A 24,367-nucleotide genomic window follows, 5' to 3' on the forward strand; every position below is an offset into this window, starting at 1 on the left:
TGTAGATGATGGATTGTCATTCAGTAAGTTGGACGGGTAATTTATTCATCCAAGCAGTTTTTGTAAATGTGGCAACAACCTGAATGTAGGGGAACAGACATGCTCCCTTGTCTAGAGTTAAAAGTCAGTTGTTCTGTGGATACTGTGAGAGCAGGTTGTGAGGCGGCTTGTGTCCGCTGTCTTGCATTAGGTATCCCTTAATTTTTATTACTTAAGTATTGTCTTTAAAAAATGTTTCGGTAGTTAGCTAGTATTTGCTCACGTGTGTGCTGCCGACATATTAGTATGTGGCCAGGCAAAGGAATTAATTACTGGAGTAGTCGTAGTCCTTGTAGATTGTGATTAGAGTGTGTAGCTGACACCTTGATTTCAATGGTTAATGTTTTGTTGTATGCGAATGTGAACAATGTAATATAAATCATAGACCTGAACCAGATATGGTATAAATTAGTGCTGAGACATATTAAGTGTGTCTCATTAGCCTTCCCGGTTTGGTGCCTTCATTTCATAAATACTTATTTAGATATATATATCTTCCTGTATTCATTATGGATTCATCTTCCGCATGATGACTTCTCCCGTCTTGGCAACTATAGTTCACGACAAAGAAAAAAATCTTTCTGTAATAAAGGAGTTAAACGTACTTTCATGAGCCTTACTTTTGTTTAATAAATTATTTAGTGACTAATTTAATACTAACCAAATATATTACATTCATGTGAATATGTACTGTTTAATTTTAACATCCACCTTGATGTTTACGTGGTTTTGATCTTTTCAAGGCCAGAATTAACCTCGAGTCGCTATCCGATCTGGAAGTCGTCGACCAAAATGACTGTGGTTGCCTCGCGGGTGGAGGAGAAATGTGAGTATGCATTACATGGGAGGTTAGTTTAAGTTTAAGTAAGTCAGTCTGTGGATAAATCAGTAACTTCAATTCTTATATCCACCTCTGGTTGTTCTGCTGGGCTTCCATAAAGCTAAAAAACCAGATACAAGGGTTACCTTAAGACACAGAAGAAATTACCAAGGTTGGTCTGAGTTTAGTTATTTTTCATGACTGGTCCACTAGCATACAACTTTAATATTGATGAGGTGAATGATGCCACTCGTTATTTTTATGTTGCTTCGATGCAATAATGAACTTTGCTTGAATTACGATTTGTTTTGTAACTACTGTTTTGTATTGTTATTAATATTTGATTTCTATCACTTTGAAAAAAATCTGTTGTTTTTTTCTCTTAATAATGTGTGATTTTAAGTGTATATTCGATAACTTTACAAAATTACTATTGAACAGTTCAGTTTTCTAGTGATATAAAACACATAAATTAAAGTTTTTTATTTTTTTTATTTTTACATGCAAGCATGCACAAAAGGAAAAATAAAAAGAAAATACAATACAACATGGTAATACATGAAGAGAATACACAGGGGAAAGTGACAACATAAATTCAAATACATAAAGAAGAACACACTCTGCAAAACACCGGCCCCTCCACAAACAAAGGGAGAGGCACGGGCACAGAAGACAGTAGGGCTAATGTCACAACCAGGCCACGCCCAGCACCAGCAACCACACCATCCCTGGGAGCGGGAGCCACCACCTCCCACTGTGGAGAATCCCCAGGCGGAGAAGGAACGGAAGGCACCCCCGAGACCCGGGCACCAGCATCAGCAGGCACATGAACCTCTGCCACCACCAACCGTGGAGACAGCGACACATCCGGTTCCACACCGTCAACTCCCAAGGACCCACAGTCATCGAATTCCCCAACATCGGCCCAGGCAGACGACGAACGCCTGGAACGCTTGGGCTCCGGCCGGAGATCGTCAGAGCCGGAAGCGGACCCAGAAACACGGGTCCCACCAGCCGGACTAACAGACGCCCGACGCAGAACGGCAGCAGCCTCTACCACAGGGGAAACCGGCCCACACACAGCAGGAGGCTCCGCAGCCACCCCAGCACCCAGCACATCCGGGACCCGAGGCGAGAACACAGGGCCAGGCGCAGCAGCCGAAGACGAGGAAGAAGACGGCGGCGCGTCACAGCGATCACCAGGAAGGCCTTCAGGAGCAGCGGAGACAGCGACAGGAGCACGTAGGCCATCCGACGGCACTGCAAGACCCGGAGGAGAGTCTGCAACAACCGGAGGAACGTCCGGCGATGTATGGGGAGCCGCATCTGCTAACTGAACGCTCACCTCCTCATCCCCGGAGACCTCCTCCAGAGGGAGCGGCGGGAAATCCTCTTCCCGGAACAAGTTGACCGGAACAACCGGATCCGCAGTGCATCCGGCAGCCTGATGCCCCAACATGCCACACCGGAAACAAGTACGGGGTTGCCGGGCATAATACACCGGCACGTAGTACCCTAAAAGTCGGACAGAGGATGGAATGTCCGACCTCAGGCGCATCCCGAGGGTACGAATGTTCGTCTTCACTTGCGCATATTTTCCACAAGACAGCTTGTGCATCCTCACACTGACGACGGAGCCAAATCTCTGGAAGAAGCGCCAGAGAAGGGACTCAGGGAATTCCATGGGGGGCCCCATGGACGCTCACATACGTCACGGCACCACTCCGATCAGAAATGGCCACAGAACCAGTGCCATCCAACAACTTCAAGGTACAGCCCTCGTACCGCCGGAGAAAGTCATGGTACGCCTCCTCACCCACAAACTTGATGATCACCCGGCGAGCAGTCACCAGCTCAACCCCATAGATCTCCACGACCGGGACATGTAGCACGTCACACATGACCTGCTCTACGAGAGGATATCCTGCACAGCAGGAAAACTCCAACCCCACGGAGTTTACCCTCACGACAGCGGGAAGATGGCTGCTCATCGCAAAAGTGCCACGTCAACACCAGTCAGGGACAGCAGGGAGGGTAGAGACACCCACACCCCCTACCGGCGAAAACGGCAACCACCCCAAGCTGCCGGAGCGATCAGACGACACGTCCTCACCCTACGGCAGCTCAGGTTGGACTCCCTAAATTCAAGTGAATGCCTAAAGAGAAGGATGACGAAGTTAATCCAAGAATTGGAAAACCTCCATTAAGAAGGTTTGAAAAGAGATTTGAAAAGCTTAATTTACACTCCCCTCGTCTGAAGAAATACTGGATGACAGTAGTCACTATTTACCTGAATTTACCCGAGGGCCCCTATCTCTTTAGTGGCCTCGCCGAGGACAGGAAGCCAGCGGCTTGTCGAGAATAATCCTGTTTGTCCTTACCATTTTGTCAAGCTGTATTTTAAACTATATCGTTTTGACATTTACGGCTTCGGCGGGTAGAAGGTTCTATGGGTTTATAACTTTGGGTGAAAAAGCATCTCCTGTTTTCCGTCCTGCGTTGTGACTTGTTGAGCTTGAAACTGTTGCTCCTTGTTTGTGTTTAATTTGACCTTTTGTAGAAGTGGTCTAGATCAATATAATACAAATTGGTTAGTATATATAAATAGGAACTGCCTCGTATGGGCTAATAGGCCTTTCTTATGTTCCTTGATTCTTATGTTCTTATTTTAAAAGTTACTATGAGATCAGCTCTGTCATGTCTGGTTTGCAGTGTTGTTAACCCTGTAGACCTTAACCGTTTCTGGTATCAGAGTCGACTTAGTTCAGAATGATTTTAGTCTTTCTGAAGATGAGTGTCCATGCTTGGATACAATAATCCATTTCGGGGCGCTCCATGCAGAGATTTACATAATTATATAACTACCTTCTTTTTTTTATTCACAAGGAGGCACCAGAGGCAACGAGAGGGACCAGATTTATTCCCACAACGGCTGGTGACAGAGGCTGCATAGGTTCTTTGTCATCCGCTTACTAATATTTTAAATTAAACACTCGAGACATCAAATCCAGAAAGGCCGGTATTCAGGATCGAGAACGAAGCTGGGGTAACTGTGGAAACGCTGAACTTGGTAAGGAAGTACCTAAAGCACATAAAACAGTTATAGTAAGGGTGGATGTTTCGAACTGGTGGAATGTGACAAACACAACTAAGTGAGTACGTGGGGGTCCACCCTCAAGGCTCGGTTCTAGCACAACTGATATTCCTAATTTGTGTGACTGACCTTCCCGAGGGAGTGAGATTGTATATGTCAATGTTTGCACACGACTCAAAGATAATGAGGAATGTAAAAAACGAAGTAGCCTACAAAAGTTACAGGAAGACTGGCAACCTTCTGGAGATAGGCAGCCACTAATGGTTGCTAGAATTCTGTCTCAAGAAGTGTAAAATAATGAAGATAGAAAAATGAGAAGGGAGACCAGAAGATATCTACACCATTAGGGAAAGGCTACAGGAATCGAAAAGAGTGAATATAATTTCAACAATAACATCGGAGGCATAGATGAACAGGGTAACATCAGCAGCATAAAGACGCAGTCAAACATTAGAATGACGTTTAGAAACCTAAATCAGAACTCTTTCAAAGCAATCTGCACAACCTTTGCTTGACTAATACTGTTATATGCATCACCGGCATTGAATCTGCACCTTGTAATGCGTAAAACCAAAAGTTAAAAATACAGGTGTTTGCAACAAGATTTGTGTCAGAACTAGGAGAGTTATGAAGGTAGGTTAAATGAATTAGATCTCACAACCCTAGAGAACAGTAAAAACAACAGGAGGGATATGATCTCATCATACAAAATACTGAGGGGGGAATAGACATGGACAGCCTATTCAAATTGAGAGAAATTAGGGCGAGACGACCTAGTGGAAACAGGAAACACAAATGAGCCGAAGACATGTAAGGATATACTCGTACTCTGAATGGGTTGTGGAAGCCACCTACATCCACAAGACACGATTCTACAAGTTATTCGAACAATACAATATTTAAATTATAATGCAACAGGTACAACAAGACCAGTAGGTTTCAGGAAAATTCCTGCGCAGGCCCTAACTGGCTGGACCACTAAGTGTTGCTTGTTACTGCTTTACTTGGGCGGAGTGTCAGTATTTATGACTCGTATGGTCGCTTCAGTAAGATTTTGTCCCATGTGTTTAACAACTTCTGCTTTGTTGAATCTAAGTTGAAATCTTATTGGGTTTGTAACTGTGTTCACCGCATATGTAAGTTGCTTAGACCAATACTGTCTACTTACATAAGTTAGACTTTACTTATAGTCGTTGTCGAACCCATTGTTGATATAATCATAGGTTAAACGTGCCTCTGTAACCTTTTTCCATTAACGCCAATTGTTTGGGTATAGCCTATAGTTTAATTAATTTAGTTCATTTATTATACACCCCATACCCATCTTGTGGGCGGTAGTGGAAAGGATTACAGAGGAACATAATGGGCTCAGGGACTGAACCCCACAATTCATTTAGCTAAGCAAGTTACAATCTTGATGAGCTAGTTACAAAATTCAGTATAAGTCGTCACTTCAACAATGGGTTCGAGATCGACCACAAGTTCAGTTTCTAAGTTAAGCAACTGACGTGTGGAGAGCTAGTGTCACAATTGATATGTTTGTCCTGCACACCGCCCCCCATCCAGTGGGCAGCGGTGGATAGGTTACAATCACTCAGTTACTACCTACAGTTAGCAGACTGGGGATATTTAGCTAAAATTTCTGATAGCAGATCATTTTGAATGAAATATTTACACATCGTTGGAACATTGGTTTTAGAATTGTCTCAAAATTCACGTATCTTTTCGCACTCCATCACATAGTGACGGAGGGTGTGCGAATAATTTTGTTGACACAGTTTACATTTGGTCAGGTCTACATCGGCAGATAATGAGAATTCCCAGAGATACTTGTAACCGAGTCTAAGCCGAGCAGTAGTAACATCTAGAAGTCTGCTGATTTTATTGGATGATCCATAGATGTGTGGCTCTTCTTGCATGATAGTATGATGATAGATGGAATTACTGGTGTCAATTTCACTTTGCCTCAGATCTACAAGATCTTGTTGAAGTTCTCTGTGTACTGCTGCTCTCAGATTCCTCATTGACAATCCAAGGTTACACTCAACGGCTCCTTTAAAGGCAGATTCTTTGGCTAACTTATCAGCTCTATCATGCATTCGGAGGCCAACATGAGATGGAGACCACATGAAATGGACTCTGTTACCATCCTTATTAATTTTGTTGTATTTGTGTCTAGCTTCGGACACGAGCATGTTACAGTTATGTCTTAAAGAGTTGAGAGCATTTAAGGATGATAAGGAGTCACATACAATTAATGTATCAAGTTTGGAGACTTGTACACATTTCAGTGCAAGGAGCAAGACAAATAGTTCGGTCTGAAGGGTAGAGGCCCAGTTGTTTATACGGACTCCCCACTCAAAGTAGAAGCCATCGCCCATTGTCAGGACAGCTGCACCCGTGTTGCGGTGTAGGGAACAATCAGTGTATATGATTTGAGAGAGAGAATGCTCTGTGGACAGAGCATCAATATGGCTTAAGGCGTTGAGCCTATAGCGGGTAGCATAGTAAATGAAATACACCGGACTGCAACTCATCGATATAGAAAACGGTGGATAAATTCAGCATCACAAAGGACGACGTTAAGTCTATTTTAGGAGTAACAATGACAAAATTGCTAATATTTATTTATTTATTTATTTATATATATACAAAAAGATACATTGGGTTAGAGAGAATACATAGCATAGTATTTACAATCTTGTAAAACCACTAGTACGCGCAGCGTTTCGGGCAGGTCCTTAATCTAACAGATAATTTTAAGTAGGTAAATTCTAGCAGAATTAATAAAATGATAACAGATACATTGCAAGAAAAAAATGAGATGAGAGAGAAAAGTAAGTATATTAAAGCGCATTGGTATATTAAAGCTCTGGTTGATTACATTGACAACTTGATTGGTAATTTAAACATGATTAACAGACACCGTACAGCAGATTGATAGCACATATAAGAAGACAGTAATGATCACATTGGTAAAGATGTTCGGATTGGGTACATAAAGATAGGGAGATTGGGTAGCAATAGATACAGTGCAATTTTAAAGCAACACGGTAAAAAACTTATTTATTTATTTATTTAAAGCAACAAGGTAAAAAACTTATTTATTTATTCACCACGGAGAACAGTCTCCGTGGTGTAGTGTGGTAAGACACTCGCCTGGCGTTCCGCGAGCGCTTTGTCATGGGTTCGTATTCTGGCCGGGGAGGATTTACTGGGCGCAATTCCTTAACTGTAGCCTCTGTTTAACGCAACAGTAAAATGTGTACTTGGGTGAAAAAACGATTCTTCGCGGCAGGGGATCGTATTCCAGGGACCTGCCCGAAACGCTACGCGTACTAGTGGCTGTACAAGAATGTAACAACTCTTGTATATATCTAAAAAAAAAACTATGCAGATGAGATTAGGTACTTTTTAGTTTTGTTTTTGAATGACGCAAAAGTTGGACAGCTTTTCAATTCATTAGGGAGTGAGTTCCATAGACTGGGTCCCTTTATTTGCATAGAGTGTTTACACAGATTAAGTTTGACTCTGGGGATATCAAAGAGATATTTATTTCTGGTGTGGTGATAATGGGTCCTATTACATCTGTTCAGGGAGATTTTCAGAGCAGGATTTGCATTTAAGAACAGGGTTTTGTAGATGTAATTGACACAAGAAAATTTGTGGAGTGAGATTGCTGAAGAAACTCCAAATGTTTAGCATGTTAAGGGAGTTAAACAAGGGGGCTGGGTGTTGTCTGAAAGTAGAATTTGTTATTAGTCTGATAGCAGATTTTTTCTGGGTGATGATGGACTTGAGGTGGTTTGCAGTGGTTAAACCCCATGCTCAGATACCGTAATTAAGATAGGGATAGATTAGTGCATAATATAGAGAGATGAGAGCAGAGTTAGGTACATAATATCTGATTTTGGAGAGTATCCCAACGGTTTTAGAGACTTTCTTAGTTATGTGTTGTATGTGGGTGCTGAAGTTGAGTCTCTTGTCTAGGAATAGGCCAAGAAACTTTCCATCATTTTTATTCCTAATGTTTACATTATCTATCTGAAGCTGAATTGCATTTGTTGATTTGCTTCCAAATAAGATGTAGTAGGTTTTTTTTTATGTTAAGTGTTAGTTTATTGGTTGACATCCATAAGTGGACTTTTTTTTAGTTCATTATTAACAACATCATTTAGTGTATGTGGGTTGGGGGTTAGAGTAGATGAGGGTAGTATCATCAGCAAACAAAATAGGTTTCAGAATGTTAGAGACATTAGGCAGATCATTGATGTATATAAGAAATAGGAGAGGTCCCAAGATGCTGCCCTGTGGCACTCCAACGGTTATTGGTAGAGTGGGAGAGGTTATATTATTGATGGTTACACATTGGTATCTATCACTAAGATAGGATTGGATATAATCCAGTGCATGCCTCGGATTCCATAATGATGGAGTTTACGTAAGAGGTAATTGTGATTAACAGTGTCAAAGGCCTTTCTCAGGTCAATGAAGAGTCCAATCGGAAATACCAATCGAACATCAGTTTGTTAGGGTTTTATAGATCCATGGCAATTTTAATGTTATTTTCTTACATTGATATTACTTACTCTGGGACACAAGCTTTACGGCAGCTCTATACGCTACCAGAGAGAATACAAATCCTTGCCGAAATACTATACGTGAAAATACCTAATGCCAAAGCAAAATTTTATAATTTGTAAAGAATGTTGAGCTTGCCTCATTCAGAGGATAAGTAGCCTAGTTTGCGATCAGCGTGCGAATTATATACAAATAAAAGCATTGTAGCCGTTAAATTGTTAAATGCTTAAAAAAATGCTGGTTAGGTCGATTGAGCTACGAGTAGATATCGGCAGCGATTCTGAGGGTGGAGAGAGGACCAAGGGGACAGTGAGGAAGGAACAACAATAGTTTACAATATGATTTATTGAGTAAAGCACCAGACAGTACTAGGAATGTTTCCTCTATGATGACCTGCACATTATTTACACACAAATGCATTAACAAAAGTTGGCAGAACATAATAGTGTTATAAAAAAGAGACACTGGAGTTATCTAATTATGCATATTTGAACAACAATGTATGATTCAAACCTCAGTAATGTGACTAGAGGTAAGAAGCCTTCACTCCGTAGTCAATAACAAAGTAACAAAGGTCCCAAAAGACCTTTGGGACCCAAAAGACCTTTGGGACCCAAAAGACACTTTTCCTCACCGAAAATAAAGTTACTCCGGGCATCATTACTGATGTTCTTTCGTATAAGAAATTACATTATATACGTTCATATAATACTAACTTATTCTTTTAAACAAATTTTCCTTTCCAATTTCTAATGCATTGTGGGAAAAATCATAAAGGTTTTCCTATGACTGTGAATAAATTATTGTATGAGACTAGTGCCTGTCAATAATAATTCATAAACAGAAATCTAGAGATTATGATTGTTGACATTGATGGTTTGATGGTTTACATAAATTATCTCGTTGACCTCTGTTGACCCAAAATTTATGGCAAGTGGCGAATTCTCCCAGTTTGGTTAACAGGGAAATATGTCAGCCACATCTTTCATGCAGGAAGCGGAGTTTAGTTTGATAATATTGGTTATGCACATCACCAGCTGTGTGATAACACTTTGAGCCTTTGTTGTTTCCTGTCGAACACAGTTCTCCGTTATAAATAATTGGGTGATTAGTTGTTTATAAGCGTTGATATAATAATTCCGGCGAGGCTTTCATGAAGCGTTCAGACGGGTAAATATTGCTTGGTGTGGACAATAACTAGCTGGGTGACCGCGTGGACAGCTTCCCTATTGGCTAGGGGGACCCCGAAAAGCCTAATAGGCTCCGATGTCCCCGACCGTGAGGGCACCTTATAAACCATGTAGAGACGTGGAGCAGCCAACTAATCACCGGGACTTTTCTTCCAAGGGCCAACATTGTCCGAGTCTTGTCATATATAATCTCTAAGATGAGAGGATGAATAACTATGAATAATGAACCGGAAACGAATAAGACCCGCCGCCTAGGAAGCCTTTAAGGCGCCAGACAAATTAATTTTCAGTCTAAACAGAAGCCGCCTCGACGACCTTCCAACAGTTATCAAATCTCTTGAAGAAGGCAGTGCCAAGCATGGAAGAATCGTGACAGCCAAAGCCGCCCAACATGTGCATGTAAGCGAAGTCTACGCAGTTGACCACACCGTCCCCATTACAGTCAGCGGACACCCCGGCACCTCCCTGTTGGAGAGAGAACGTTGTTATCTTCAGCATTTTAAGTATTTAATGAAGTTTACCTCCCTGTTGGAGAGAGAACATTGCTATCTTCAGCATTTTAAGTATTTAATGAAGTTTTTCTATCATTAAAAATAATAAACAAATATAGTAACTAGTTAAAAGAAAGTTTGACTAGAAAGCAATCCTGCTAATTGAATACGTAAATGTGGTAAGCTTTTATTGAATAAGTATGAGCGTTATTAACCTTTATCAGCAAAAACTATATTAAAAACATTAGTAACCGTGTTTATCAATATTTCATTAACAATAGTAATACTATTTTCTGAAAAATATATTACATGCCTTAATTGAAAGTGCTAAAACATTCAAATTAATATTATTACAATTTAAATACTTTGATGGTTAGAAAGTTGCAGCCTCAGTTCATCAAACTGGAGAATAAAGATTACATTGTATAACATAATGAATCGTCACGATATATTTCACCTGGGTACCTTTAAGTGTGTTAATGTCCGGACTTTAGAAACATTTCTCAGAATCATTAATATGCTCTAAAGTGCAGTTTACTCAAATTATTTTTAGATTTTTTTTTTTAAACTGGACTACAAAAGTTTAAGCAATCCATCGGTGATTTCTTCGTAGATTACAGTGGTTAACGTAAGGGGTTAAGGTTAAACATTCTTATAATGTATTTTATTTTAAAACGTTTTCTTCACCATTACCACCACCAGTCACCCAATCCATAGTTACCACCATCACAAGTGACCCCCACCATCGCTCAATGTGTCCCCCCACCAACAACAATTATATTAGTCACCTCAAATCACTGCAACAAACCGAAGTAACCACTACCAATAACTACCACCACCGTCACCAGCACTCACCAACACCAACAAACAGACCAGCTGCCACTAATCACCAAACCAGTAGTCCTTCACCACCACACCAATCACCAAACAATCATTCCAGGCACCATCACCGCCAGAACTTTGTTGGTTTAGTTTGGTGTTCGGTTTAAGGCCTATCAACCTCTGGATTAAGGCCAACACAATAGTTTACTGGCCAGCTAGTAAGAATTCGTTAGTGCTGAATATGATTAACGACTGAAGTAAACCCTGTGTATATACTCCGAAAAGCGGGATACACTTCTCTGTGTATGCATGTATCCGTTGATGTTTTTTTATCAACGAATATTTCGCAATATAAATATAATAGGCATTAGGCCTAACACCAAACCAAGTTTTCACCAAGGAATATTTACATCTAGAAGTGTATTCAACATTTCCTTTTATTAACTCAAGAGTTTACCTTAGCCCTAGATTTTGTTCATAATAAATAATTCACTGTGATGGCCTTAATAACCTCCCCACGACCGATAAGCCAAAAGCCCAATTACCGAACCAGAAGCCTCATCCTCTCGAACAATCACCAAAAAGGTGAAGCCAAATTTTTAGTGTACATGACCGTGAATGTTTAGTTCTAAACTCCTGGGATTAACGTAAACTTGCAAGCACGAAGCCTAATGACTTTTAGGCTTTAGACCTTAACACCTTAAGCATAATATATCAGAAACCAAAAGATATAACTTAGGTGTATCATGCTGTATGAGGCTGCCGGTTACACACGCCAAGAGATAACATAAGGATTGTACATGGGCAGGTCATCCAAAGATTAAAGTCATGCTTCAAGTATTCTTAATTTGGAAAATTATAGTTATGAAATTACAGTATATTTAGAAGCTACCATTTATTTTCACAAAGAAATATTGGAACTATTTTCTTGTAATAAAGATGTGAAAATTAGTATTACTCAAAATAAGACACCAAACCTGGTAAAAAAAAATGTGAATGCTGTATTTCAATTCACTCAGGAATTATAGGCGTAACCGTTAATGTAACCCAATTTGTACTAAATTATTTATTTATTTATTTTTATTTATGTATACAAGCGTTCTTACATTCTTCTACTTACATAATTTTAACTCTCACACCTTCTTGTATCTCACACACTAATGTTGAATTTAATCCCCGGGGATGTTGAACATGCAGCCGATCCTCCGAATAGACAGTACGTTTTAATACTAAATGTAATAAAGTACAATCCTGACTATCGGCATAGTACATAAATACACTTAATCGCCAGCATCGCACCAAAATATTGTGAATATTAGAGTTTACCTGAAAAGCTGTATAGAAAACCACGACCTAACCTCACCTTGGGAGTGTAGGACAAGCATGTAAATAACATTTATTGCTTCTTAATTACAATTAGTACTTAAAATATAGCTATATGGATATTACCATTTTATAAAATTAATAAAACAAAACTAAAGTCTTTCAATAAATTATAAAGTAACTCAGGATTCTTTCAAATTTTGTATAAAATCTCTATTGTTTAATAAAACTGAAAAAGTAATTCTTTATATTTAAAACTTTTGTATGCAGAATTGAACACGAAGACTTCAACCTATAGATTTTAAGTGTATTAACAAAAAATAAGCAGATTATATTGGGAGGTAAGTGTAACAACACAATTAAGTGTATTTATATACTATGCAGATAGTCAGGAATGTACTTATTACATTGAGTATTAAAACGTACTGTCTATTCGGAGGATGGGTTGCAACATGTCATGACAGCTCCTGGCTTACATTGACTTGTGGGTATACATAAGATTCTTAATATTAACTCTGTAATGCCCAGTGATAAATATAAGGATTTTATTCCCTTCCTTTAGTCTGAGTAAACACATTATTGTTAAAACTTGCCAGGTAGCAATATTAAGCGTTCCCCATTTTTAAAAGTGCAATCAATCTAGAAAGGAATTATTACTCTACCATTATATAATCTCAAAATATTTGGCAACCTCATACAACAACATCACAAAAAATTCATAAGTTTAGAAGGGTGGCTTAGAAGTTTATTATACTACAACTAATTATGGTGGGTAATAGCGAGGATGAGTTGAGTGGCGGGTACTGGGGAGTGTAATAAGACTGAGATAAGCGAGTGATCCTACTAAATAACGCCGAGGCGAGCGCGGCATTCTTCAAATTGCTTTTCGAAGATTCCAGTAAGCGGGGCAGAGCATCCGTTCTGGCCGTGCTTGTGAATCCTCACATAGTCGACGCAGCTCACAACGCCGTCGCCATTACAGTCCTACATCATAATGATTACCTTTTTATAGCACACCCCTTATACCATTTGCAGTAATTCAAGGTATTGTTTACAGTAATGTGTGTGTTGTCAAGGTCGTTCGGGAAGATTGCGTATCAGTTCTTTAAAACAATTTGTAAATTTATAAAATAATCTTGGATGTAACTAATATATTACTCAATATTCTTGATGGGTGATTTTGGACAATTTATGCATTCAGGTTTGAAATTTATAACATTTTTGTGGGAATGTAATATAGTTGACAAAAAAATTGTGGAATTATTTCGGGGCAAGTAACAGTTAAATTATTACTGAAGAGATATTAAAAGAACAGGTTGCATTAACGCGTTCCCATTTTGACTAGCTTTACTGTTGTTGGGTGAGGCAGGTGCGGGTGGGTGATGTGAGGCAGGTGCGGGTGGGTGATATGTGAGGCAGGTGTGGGTGGGTGATGTGAGGCAGGTGTGGGTGGGTGATATGTGAGACAAGTGTGGGTGGGTGATATGTGAGGCAGGTGTGGGTGGGTGATATGTGAGGCAGGTGTGGGTGGGTGATATGTGAGGCAGGTGTGGGTGGGTGATATGTGAGGCAGGCGCGGGTGGGTGATGTGAGGCAGGTGATGATTCCCAAGGGGGTGTAACCAGCGCGGTCCTTATAAAGGGCCAACCAGCGTGATCTTATCAACCATGTCAGAAGTGATTATGAAAACAAAATCCGATATACCTCAAGATTATTTCTTGAGTCTTGCCTCGCATATTCTCTTTCGTGTTTTGTGTTGCAGAAGTTGCATTACTGCAAGTGTTACTAAAAATGTCAATGTCACTTTTGTTTACTGTTCAGCATATTCAATAATTGTGCTTATTAAATAGAAACCTTTCATAACTGGTACCAAACATGTGTTTAGTACACTTGAAGGTATAACATTTTGTCTGAAATTAATTATTATATTACTGTGATGCCACTGTTCGTGACTATATTAACTTCGGATCACTCTAAAGTGCAAGTAGACAACATTTTAAGCTAAAGGAAAAGTAAAATAAGAGTATTAGACTGCAGGCAAGACAGAGTAATGATGCATTGTACACACTGCACCGAGACACCAATTATATATACAACAGTATCCATAATTATATAAGCACAGAGTCACAGAAAATGTTATCTCTTAAATATTAAATATAAATATCTATATAAACAATAACGTGATGCTTTTGAATATGTAAGTAACTCTTAGTTGGAGCGCATTTGGGTTAGTGAATGTTGTCGTATGTTAGTGAACTTGTGTTGGCCCCAAGTTGACGACACTTCTCTTTAACATAATTAACATCTCACAAGACAAAGAATCCAAATCGGAAGATTTAAGTGAAATGTAATTTATAGAAAGTTAAATATTATCTGGTTCTGCACCAAATTTTATTTTTTCATTAGTACCCATGAATCTTACATGCTATGTATGACCTAAACTGATAATGAGTGCAGATACTCGCTCTGTTAAAAAGAACTACGAAATACAAAAGCTTCGTTAATAAGAGTGTCTTTATATTCATTAATGTCCACGTTGTCAAGGCCTAAACGAAACAATACTGTCAACTGACCCCGTAGTTTCAACCTACTTAAGACGACCTGTTTTTCTCAGTGTGGAACTCAGAGAAGCTCTTCAACCCTTCCTCATTTCAATAGGTTAGGTCAGTTGGTACTGCATTAGGTTTACAACGTATTTTTGAGTTGACAGTTGGAACTAATTAGCGTTTACATTTGCACACAAAACAGTTGTCAAAAATTTGGTATATCGGCCAATGTTAGATGGTTAGCTCTAGGTTTAGTACAGATACTTTGGTTAGGTTCCCTCGCTTTTTCAACCCATCGTTAAACCAGGCTCATCAATTTCATAAATATTTTTCATAATTAAACCACATAGCCTAACCTAATCAAACTAACTTAAGTGAAATCTACAAAACTTAACTCGGTTACTTAACGTAGAACAAACATACAGAGATGAGAACGAGTTTCTTGTTTTAAGTAAACAGATAAATAAAATAATCTTTGGGAGAAGTCTAACAATTTCGTATTTCGAATGCTTGGAGTTTAATTTCTCAACCCTAATGCTATTTGACCTGCTGATGTTATTCTAGCATTACTTTCCCGGAAATATATTGCCCACTTTAGACTATTTCTAACAAAAATCACACAAATACATGTGGATTCTACAAAGCTTCAAAAACATTAATGAGTGAAGAATTTTCTCTTACTGTAGCCTAATGAATGAGCATTTTTTTTTTTTTGCACTTGCTGAAACCCATTATATACAAAAATTAGAACAGTTAGCCTTTCATGTTAACATGCTTCGATAACTTATAAAAGCTTAGTTATTTTATTCACACAAGACACTCAGGTTGGTTCATTACCAAAAGCTGGATTTAGGAGTGTCAGGCCTATGTTTACATCCCATTATTGAGCGCTGTCTGTCTTACCTGCGGAAATCCCGAAAAACTCGTTCGGTAATTTTAATGAACTGTGGCAACATAAACAAAAAATTCTCTCAAATTAATATTATTATAGGTTATAGTTTTGTGTATAGTTGATCCTACGGGATTTTAGGTGTTAGGTTCTGTTGGCAATTAATTGTATTTTCGGCCCCTTAAAATTGTAACATCGTGTTAAAATTTAACACGCTGTTAAAGTTTAACAGCGTGTTCAAATTTAAGAATGCGTCTTTGGGGTCGACCGCTAGATGGAATGAACATAGACTGAGGACGGGTTGCGAACCTGTCCTAAAGTGAATTGTTCATTCATACCAAACAGGATAAAGTTTTATTATTTTTACTTACGCTTGCAAACTTTTTCATGTACTGGCGGACGGTCTTGGCAGCACAGTAAAGATCGAGGACACAGTTCTCAAAAGCTGCAAAATGTAATTAAGCTTTACTCTTTTACCCCAGTTATTGTAATAAATGTTTTTAAATATATCCAGCTTTAATTATGTATATTTCTAGCGAATTTAATAATATTAATAAGTAAAACTTTAGGAAATACTTGTAAATATTCACATAATGAACAATAATCTTTGATCTAGATTAAAAAAACATGACTTTATGTATTGTCAAGTTATGTAAAAACATGACTTTATGTAGTCATGTTACGTAAAAACAAGACTTTATGTATTGTCAAGTTATGTAAAAACATGACTTTATATATTATCATGTTATATAAAAACATGACTTTATGTATTGTCAAGTTATGTAAAAACATGACTTTATGTATTGTCATATTAAGTAAAACACCTGGAGGAAAACAGGAAGTAAACCCAAGTGAAAAACTTAACCCCATAGACTGCGCTGCATGGTACTTACCGCCTTTCACATTGGGGTCGTCGCCTTTCAGAACGGGCTTGCCAGCGTCAGTCCAGTAGGGGAAGGAGATGAGGAACGGTCCGCAGAAGTAGCCACCTCCAGGAGGGGTGTGACAGGGAGAGGTGGCATTACAACTCGTGGACGCCTCGCATAAGCACCCCATGCAGTTGGCACTTATTAAACTGTCAGTCTGCCCTGTTTAAACGAGTGAGAGGGGGTTTATGAGTGCAAATTTCAAACATTTTTGTGGGAATGTAATATAGTTGACCAAAAAATTATGGAATTATTTCGGGGCAAGCTGCATTTGAGACGACATGAAGCACAGCATTTGAGGACACACTAATAGGATTTTCCTCCTTGTCAAGGGCACGTTTCTGCAACACATCCACTAAATCACTGATAACTGACTCTTCAACAACATTTAAACCTGATGCTGTGATCTCACCTCGACTAACAACAATTTATGTTTAAAGCTTTAGAAAACCATATAAATCTGCTTATAAATCCCTAGTTAGAGCAAAATTATTTTATCTCGTGCTTATTACCTAATATGAAAAAGGCCATATTCATCATAAAAAGTTATTAATTAGAAGACTTATGATGCTTGTGTCATAATCGCGGACTAGATTATGCACATTATATTTGCGAGACATTTGCAAAAATAAGATAATAAAGAGCTGCCTGCCCGTCAGCACACGGAGCGACAGTTGGTAACACCAACACTCAAGCGATGATCTCATCATCCCACAAGGATGATGAGTGGATGCGTGCTCTCATCCACGATGGTTCTTGGAGAGTTTCCTTGGAGTCTAGCATCGACAAGCATGCTTTATTTTCTTTTCAGTGTCGTACACAAATAACAGCTGGATTATTACTAAGTAAACAGATACCACCAGGTCTTCTGATGCATTGTAATCTAATTTCGTGATATTCATATGCTTGTGGAATGCAAGCGAATAATATCAAAATAATTAGATATTATAAATTCGGTGTCATGATGCACTCTACTAATGTTGGGCTCGTTTTTTCACACGATAATTACATTTAATATTCAAGACACAACAATCGTGTGTATTTGTTTAAAAAATTATCCCTAAAGATGTGAAAATTGAAAAAAATATCCTGCACTTAATAAGATAGAAGGTAGGCAATAAACAAATTGATAAACATTGGGATTTGGTCTTGTCACTGTCAAGGGCCGCGTATGGTGGCACTGTTACAGGGCCCGCGTATGGTGGCACTGTTACAGGGCCCGCGTATGGTGGCACTGTCACAGGGGCCGCGTATGGTGGCACTGTTGCAGGGCCCGCGTGTGGTGGCACTGTTACAGGGGCCGCGTAGTGCCACTGTAATAAAGTGCACCTCATTTTCTTCAAGGTTGATGTTTAATTTGGGCTTTAGTGTAGAGGGTTTGGGGGGGGGGACTATTACTTGTTAATTACGGTGGCTCAGTGAGTAATGTTCCCCAACACAAAGCGGCAATGAGAAAATAATGGAGCGTTGTATTAATATATAAATTAACGAAATACAAGAAATGCCATAAAAATTGACTTGTTGGAATGTATATTCGAAATTTATGGGCAATACTTTACACAGCAGTTGGGAAGCGATGTTACCTCTAGGTCACCAGTAGCTTGACATGTTATAAAAGGCTGAGTTTCAAGATTAATTGGATGTATATATCAAAGTGTGCTGTGTTTGTTGGGGGTCTATATTTTGAGAATTGTCTTTTAATATGTTTAGAACTAATGTATTCTTACTGGTTAGTCAATAAGAAATGGTGGTGGCCTTAATCAACGACCCCTCAGACGTTGATAGGTTTATTAATTTATTATGGGGTGGCAAGGTGCCTCACCTTCGGTGTATATACACTTTTAATCCACTAAAGTCCTCGACAATGTCTAGCGGTAAAGTATTCTTTCTGGTTGGCGGAAACCTCTTGGGGTTGTCATATGCCACCACCTCCCGCGGTTGGTGGGCGTCCAGAGCTAAGCTGTGGGCTTCCTACACGTGTCCATGTGAGCTGTTAGATGGGACCTCAAGGTTGTGGTAACAGCACCTCTCGACTCCGCCTCTCTCAACACACCACAAAGCACATCATCAAGAACACCTTTAAAATCAATCAATTTAACAGTGAAAGATGGTGGAGTGGTCCCCGTGCAGAGTGTCAGGCGGATGTAAGGAACCTGCGTGCGTGTGTGTGTGTGTGTGTGTGTAACGAGGTTTAAATTTTGTTCGTCTTTATTTAGACGAGGATATTCGCCAAGCATATCCTCTCCCCAGACCCACGTGCAGCTTGCCTCGTAAATGCTTGAGAGTCAGAGCAACACTGTCCTTGAATACACATCCGCAGGTTTTAGCCTTGCCTCTCTCCTCTCTCATGCTATTCAAATATTAAATGTGAACGCCTCGTGTACAAGCCGTCGCGCTGAAACCGTTCTAGGTGGGCCTGACCTTTGTAGAGATGCCGTTGTCTAGTATTGCCTGTAACTCCTCAGGGAAATTATGATTTACAGGGATTTAAGTTATAGCTCGAGATGTATGCCTTGACGAAACCGGTAACCAGTGGAAGTTAAAATTTAATGTATGCATTTAGTGTTGAGTATAGAACAATTTGTTCAGTGTTGTGGTAGTGCGGATTGTTTGTAATTGTAACAGTCACTTCAGCGTTACAGGTCAGTGACCATTAATTGATCTCAGGGGTGACGAGATCAACGCGTCAGCTGTGAGAGTGTTGGCCACAGCTCTCTCCCAGGATGGCTCGCTCGAGCTCCTGTGGCTCCACTAATAGTGATGATCAGTGCTCTCTCACGATCCTCCAGCTTGCTCTGTAATCATGAACGTCGCTTGCCAGTCACGAACATCTTTATCACCGCTCGCGGCTCCTGGTCAGCAGTAAGCGGTTCTCCAGTGATTCAGATCAACGAGGACTTAATCTGAGACTTTAATAATATGGTCTCGTGGCGAGTACGAGCCCTCACAGGGAAGTCCACGAGGGAGCTTAACCCCGATCACTCACTCATTCTCACTCATCAGCTCACTCATCACTCACTCATGTGTGATTTTGGTCTTTGTAATGCTCATCACTAACTAGTCCAGTATTTCCACTTTCATCTACATCGTCTCATCGTGTGAGGCCTGTTGGTTGGGCCCTCACATATCACAACCACACCCACACACACACAAGGGCGCCTGGTGGCTGAGTGGACGACACTCAGGACTCGTAATCCTCGGAACCGGGGTTCGATCCCTAGCGATGGCGGAAAACAAATGGGCAGTTTCTTTAACCCTGATGCTCCTGTTACCTAGTAGTAAATAGGTACCTGGGAGCTAGACAACTGTTACGGGCTGCATCCTGGGTGAGTGTGTGTGTGAAAAAAAATTGTTGATTCACTGACAGTTGAGAGGCGGGTCGGAAGAGCAGAGCTCAATCCCCGCAAGAACAACTAGGTGAGTACTGGCGGGCTGGCTGCATGCCTCCCTCTCACTCCTTCAACAAATATTCCTCATTTAACAAAAGGATGAAGACGATGAGATACAAGAAACCTTGGTCTTAACGACCACTCGCGACCCGGTCATTAAGACAACACTAACTGGCTAGTTAGGGATCTAACCATATAATGTTAAACACAAAGGTCATCCATAACTAATAACTAATACTTAAGAGCACTTAATATATAGTTTATGCATTAAGACCAAAACATTTCCAGTGGACTAACTTGTAATGTCAGTAAATGCATCAGTCTTATAAGTTACGATTCATCAGAGATATTCTCCTCAATACTGAGACTTTGGCTCTCTACCTGCAGGAAATAAACAAAGCCTTATAAGGCAGCTATTCTTGCCCACGTGTAGGGAATATAATATATATATATATATAACGCTCCACTACGTGGGTTAAGTTCGTTCGCTAGTTGGTTCTTGCGTAAAGCTGGCGACTGACGTTAGTGTACTTTGTATTTATATCGTGTCTGTTCGCCCAAGCTGTGATGTTTGGCACATCTATCGCTGTCCTCTGTGAACTCCACACTCTCCTGTGGAATCTCTCACTCCCACACACACACTCCTACGCTGTAAAAATGTGCAAGGATCACTACTTCCTGGTTTATTGAAATCTCCAAGTAATCATATATAACCACATGAATTTGTGTGTTTATGGATAAGTGTGGATTATGGATTAGTGAGCGCTTATTGAATAGTGTGCAAGAGTGACCATAGGATTATTCTCGCTTATCCCACACGAGAAACTCCTTTTCAACGACCCGTGTACAGACCAGGAAGGCGGCAGGTGTAACTGTTGGTGTGTGAGAGAAGCGGCCGGAGCACCGGTAACCAGGCCAGCTGGTCCTTCTCAGGTGCAGGTCAGGGATGTGTCTCACCACTCAGGGTAGTTAGGTGCGTGGCTCAATTTACGGGGTGCGTCACGGGAAGGCTGCGTCACGATAAAGGGTGCGTCACTACGAGCTGCGTCACGGAAGAGGGTGTATATCATCCCATTTATATGGGATGATATCATGCCATATGGGATGATATGGATTAAGTTAATCATGCCATTCTGAAATAAAACACTAACTGACCAGACTGGTAGGGGGTGGGTAGGGTAAGTAGAGTGTCAACACTTTGGAGTGGGGGGGATGATGAGTAAGAAACTGGCTCCACTACCTTAAAGATGAGTGGTTATGGAAGAGACTGAAGTCACTACCTTAGAGTGGGCGGGCCAGTGTTGGGTGTGATGTCTTACAATGGGCGTGGGTGTATAGAGGAAGTGAGGGTGGAGGCATTACTGTGGGCGGGTACTGATGTGGCTGGCAGGCGTTGACAGAGTTAACCATGGTCACTTTTCCCCCCTTCTCTGTGTTACATGATCTTACTGGTATAGTCTTGTTTTTTTATTATTCTCTCTCTCTCTCTCTCTCTCTCTCTCTCTCTCTCTCTCTCTCTCTCTCTCCTCTCTCTCTCTTCTCTCTCTCTCTCTCTCTCTCTCTCTCGCTTTCTCTCTCTCTCTCGCTTTCTTTTAGACGGAGGTCAGAGACATGTACAGACTCTCTAAAACAACTATGCCGCAGGCCACAGAGAACAGGACTCGCCACTGTATATTCTGACTGCGAATAATTATTTCCTTATAGTCTTTTATATAATGTTTAATATAAATATATATAAACAATGCACAAAATTCTATTCATATATTTTCTAAGAGCACTGTTATTTGGGACAATGAGTCTGGCATTCCCTGTGTTATACTGGTGTGGGGTATGAGGCTGGGAAGAACCTATTTTTACATTGATTATTCCCAGCAAATTCCGCAACACCAGTTTTATATATTTGTTCTCAAGTATTACTTCGTTCACCATGTCCTCATTATTTCTCTCTCGGTGTGTTGCCTCCTCTCTTAACGCAAGTGAGACACGGGGCAATGGTCGCCACGTCAAGGAGGTCATTAGACTCCTTGAGTCTTTATCCTTGAGGAGTCCCTCCAGCCTTCTCTCTCTGTGTGTCTGTGTGTGTGTCTCTCTCTCTCTCTCTCTCTCTCTCTCTCTCTCTCTCTCTCTCTCTCTCTCTCTCTCTCCCACTCCCACTCCTACACCCTCTCGACTGACTCAAGGGAGTGACGCCCACCCACATCAAAACAAAGGTGTCGGGACAAGGTGAAACTGTAGTTTTTGTTGCTCTGGTTTTTGATTATGGTCATAATGGAGCCGGCGGCGGGTGTAGGCTGGTATCCGGCTCGTGTCTGGCAAGTTTCTATTTCTTATGCCCACATGCATGAACTCTTGACAACTTGGAGGTCATTCCTCTTTTCTTGTACGTGTGTATACGTGTGTCTGTATACATATAGCAGTGTTGTGTGTGTGTACGTGTATCTGTGTACGTGTACCTGTGTACGTGTACCTGTGTACGTGTACCTGTGTACGTGTATCTGTGTACGTACGTGTCTAAAAGGCATGTATATTATTCTTTGTTTTCGATTTCCTTTGATCAGCTTCCATCCCATCTTATGCGATTCAAACTCCAGATTTTGTAAAGTAAATTTAATGCATTTACAAATATTAAACCCAGCAGGTCACTTATGTGAAGCAGTCATCACTTATGTAGAACTGAGTAAATGAACTCTACTCACATAAAGTGATCCAAAACTCCTACAAAAGGCTAAATTTGCCTGTAACTTAAGCTTCTGGACTCCTGGGACCATTAAACCGCAAGATACCAAGATTCAACCTTCATATATACACTTTAATCCCTCCCAGAGTTCTCTATGTATATACCTCACATGTGTGGATGGAAGGATTTACCAGGAGTAATCCGATTCTGGGACAACTGTTTACGAAGATGAGACGCGTCTACTTTCACAATAAAAGGAGGATGGAGATCACTGCTGTTTAAATAACACTGAAGGGAAGAGCAAGTAGCGAAGCTGTGCTGCAAGGAACAGCTCGCGGTGGGAAAGTGTCCTAGATTGTATGAGGCTGCCACATGCGAGGCTACCACATATGGAGGCTGCCACATGCGAGGCTACCACATATGGAGGCTGCCACATGCGAGGCTACCACATATGGAGGCTGCCACATGCGAGGCTACCACATATGGAGGCTGCCACATGCGAGGCTACCACATATGGAGGCTGCAACATGAGGAAGACGGGACGACCCATAGATTAAGACACGCGAGGGGTACAATGCATATAAGCAATGACACTTGCATGACAGTGAAACCTCGACAACCTTTGCTCCCCGAAGTCAACACCTCGACCTCCATCGGACCCCTAGCAGAGAACACGGGGCGCGCATCAGTGTTCCCGCCTTCACAAAGAATAACGGTACACAAGAGCTGTTATTCTTTTATAGATAAATCACTCCAATTTCTAACACCTCCTTGAGGTTACCTTGAGATGGTTTCGGGACTTAGCGTCCCCGCGGCCCGGTCCTCGAACAGGTCTCCAGAACAGATGACATATTCCTCGAGAAATAGGACTAGTACCTTACATTTCCGCAAAGTTCCTGATACGATCGTGGCTAATGATGGTGTTCACAGCTTTCTCAAGTATGTAAACAAATATACGAAGGAACTACCATATCTCATCCTGAAGTGATCATTCATTTTCGCAACGAGATACGATTCGAGAGAATCCATTGATTCTTCTTCCCCCACAAGGTATTAAAGTAATCACAGTATATCCCGCGAAAACCACACCTGTTGAGGTATAAACACGGATTTTACAGTGATAAATATATCGTACGTCAATGACACTGCCGTCTGACCCTCGCATCTCTAACGATGCAAGTCACATCATGACTTGCAGCAAGCAATAACTCTCCCCAACCTATGAGCAACATGGGGGTGGTGAAGCGGGTGGGAGCGAGCAACATGGTGTGGTGAAGCGGGTGGGAGCGAGCAACATGGCAGAGGCCGAGTGAGAGTTACTGAGACAAACGACAGTCGGAACAGATGATGGCTGAAGAGGAAGGTGCAGGACGGAGAGAGGAAGATTCCCGCGTGAAGACTGGAGGTCAGCCAGCAGGGAAGTGGGCGGGCGCTGGTGAGTCAGGACGATGTGAGAGAGTAATCACCCACCGTGTACTCAACTGAGAGTAATCACCCCACCGTGTACTCAACTGTGAGTAATCACCCACCGTGTACTCAACTGTGAGTAATCACCCACGGATGATCACAGATGAGAGGCG

The 24,367-nt window shown here is 40.8% G+C and overlaps 2 protein-coding genes across 3 annotated transcripts in view; both read right to left on the minus strand.

Moving 5' to 3' along the window:
• LOC138369798 (lysozyme-like) overlaps positions 1-9,268 on the minus strand; it is a 42,503-nt gene extending 33,235 nt beyond the window's left edge. Inside the window, exon 1 of the mRNA XM_069333464.1 lies at positions 9,139-9,268. The gene's annotated coding sequence lies outside the window, so the exon portion shown is untranslated. The remainder of the gene's footprint in view (positions 1-9,138) is intronic.
• On the minus strand, positions 8,861-16,901 carry LOC138369797 (invertebrate-type lysozyme-like). 2 transcript variants are annotated; one of them, XM_069333463.1, is made up of 4 exons: positions 16,689-16,901; positions 16,167-16,240; positions 13,205-13,344; positions 10,049-10,189 (listed from the first exon to the last, which is right to left on the minus strand). In XM_069333463.1, coding segments are annotated over exons 1-4 (378 nt in total). In that variant the 5' UTR covers positions 16,852-16,901; the 3' UTR covers positions 10,049-10,188. The 2 variants fall into 2 exon arrangements, with proteins under 2 accessions (XP_069189563.1, XP_069189564.1); XM_069333462.1 differs by lacking the exon at positions 13,205-13,344 and having other exon boundaries at positions 8,861-10,189.
• Between the last annotated feature and the right edge of the window lie 7,466 nt (positions 16,902-24,367).

This window comes from Procambarus clarkii, chromosome 29 (assembly GCF_040958095.1).
Source record: "Procambarus clarkii isolate CNS0578487 chromosome 29, FALCON_Pclarkii_2.0, whole genome shotgun sequence".
Lineage (NCBI taxonomy): Eukaryota > Metazoa > Arthropoda > Malacostraca > Decapoda > Cambaridae > Procambarus > Procambarus clarkii.

Excerpts from the sequence above, each read along its gene's own strand:
- LOC138369797 (XM_069333462.1), bottom strand. The coding sequence starts at position 16,851 with ATGGGGTGCTTATGCGAGGCGTCCACGAGTTGTAATGCCACCTCTCCC. Across the intron at positions 16,241-16,688 it reads CGACCCCAATGTGAAAGGCG|CTTTTGAGAACTGTGTCCTC; the intron begins GTAAGTACCATG and ends TACATTTTGCAG. Across the intron at positions 10,190-16,166 it reads ACATGAAAAAGTTTGCAAGC|GGAGGTGCCGGGGTGTCCGC; the intron begins GTAAGTAAAAAT and ends TCTCTCCAACAG.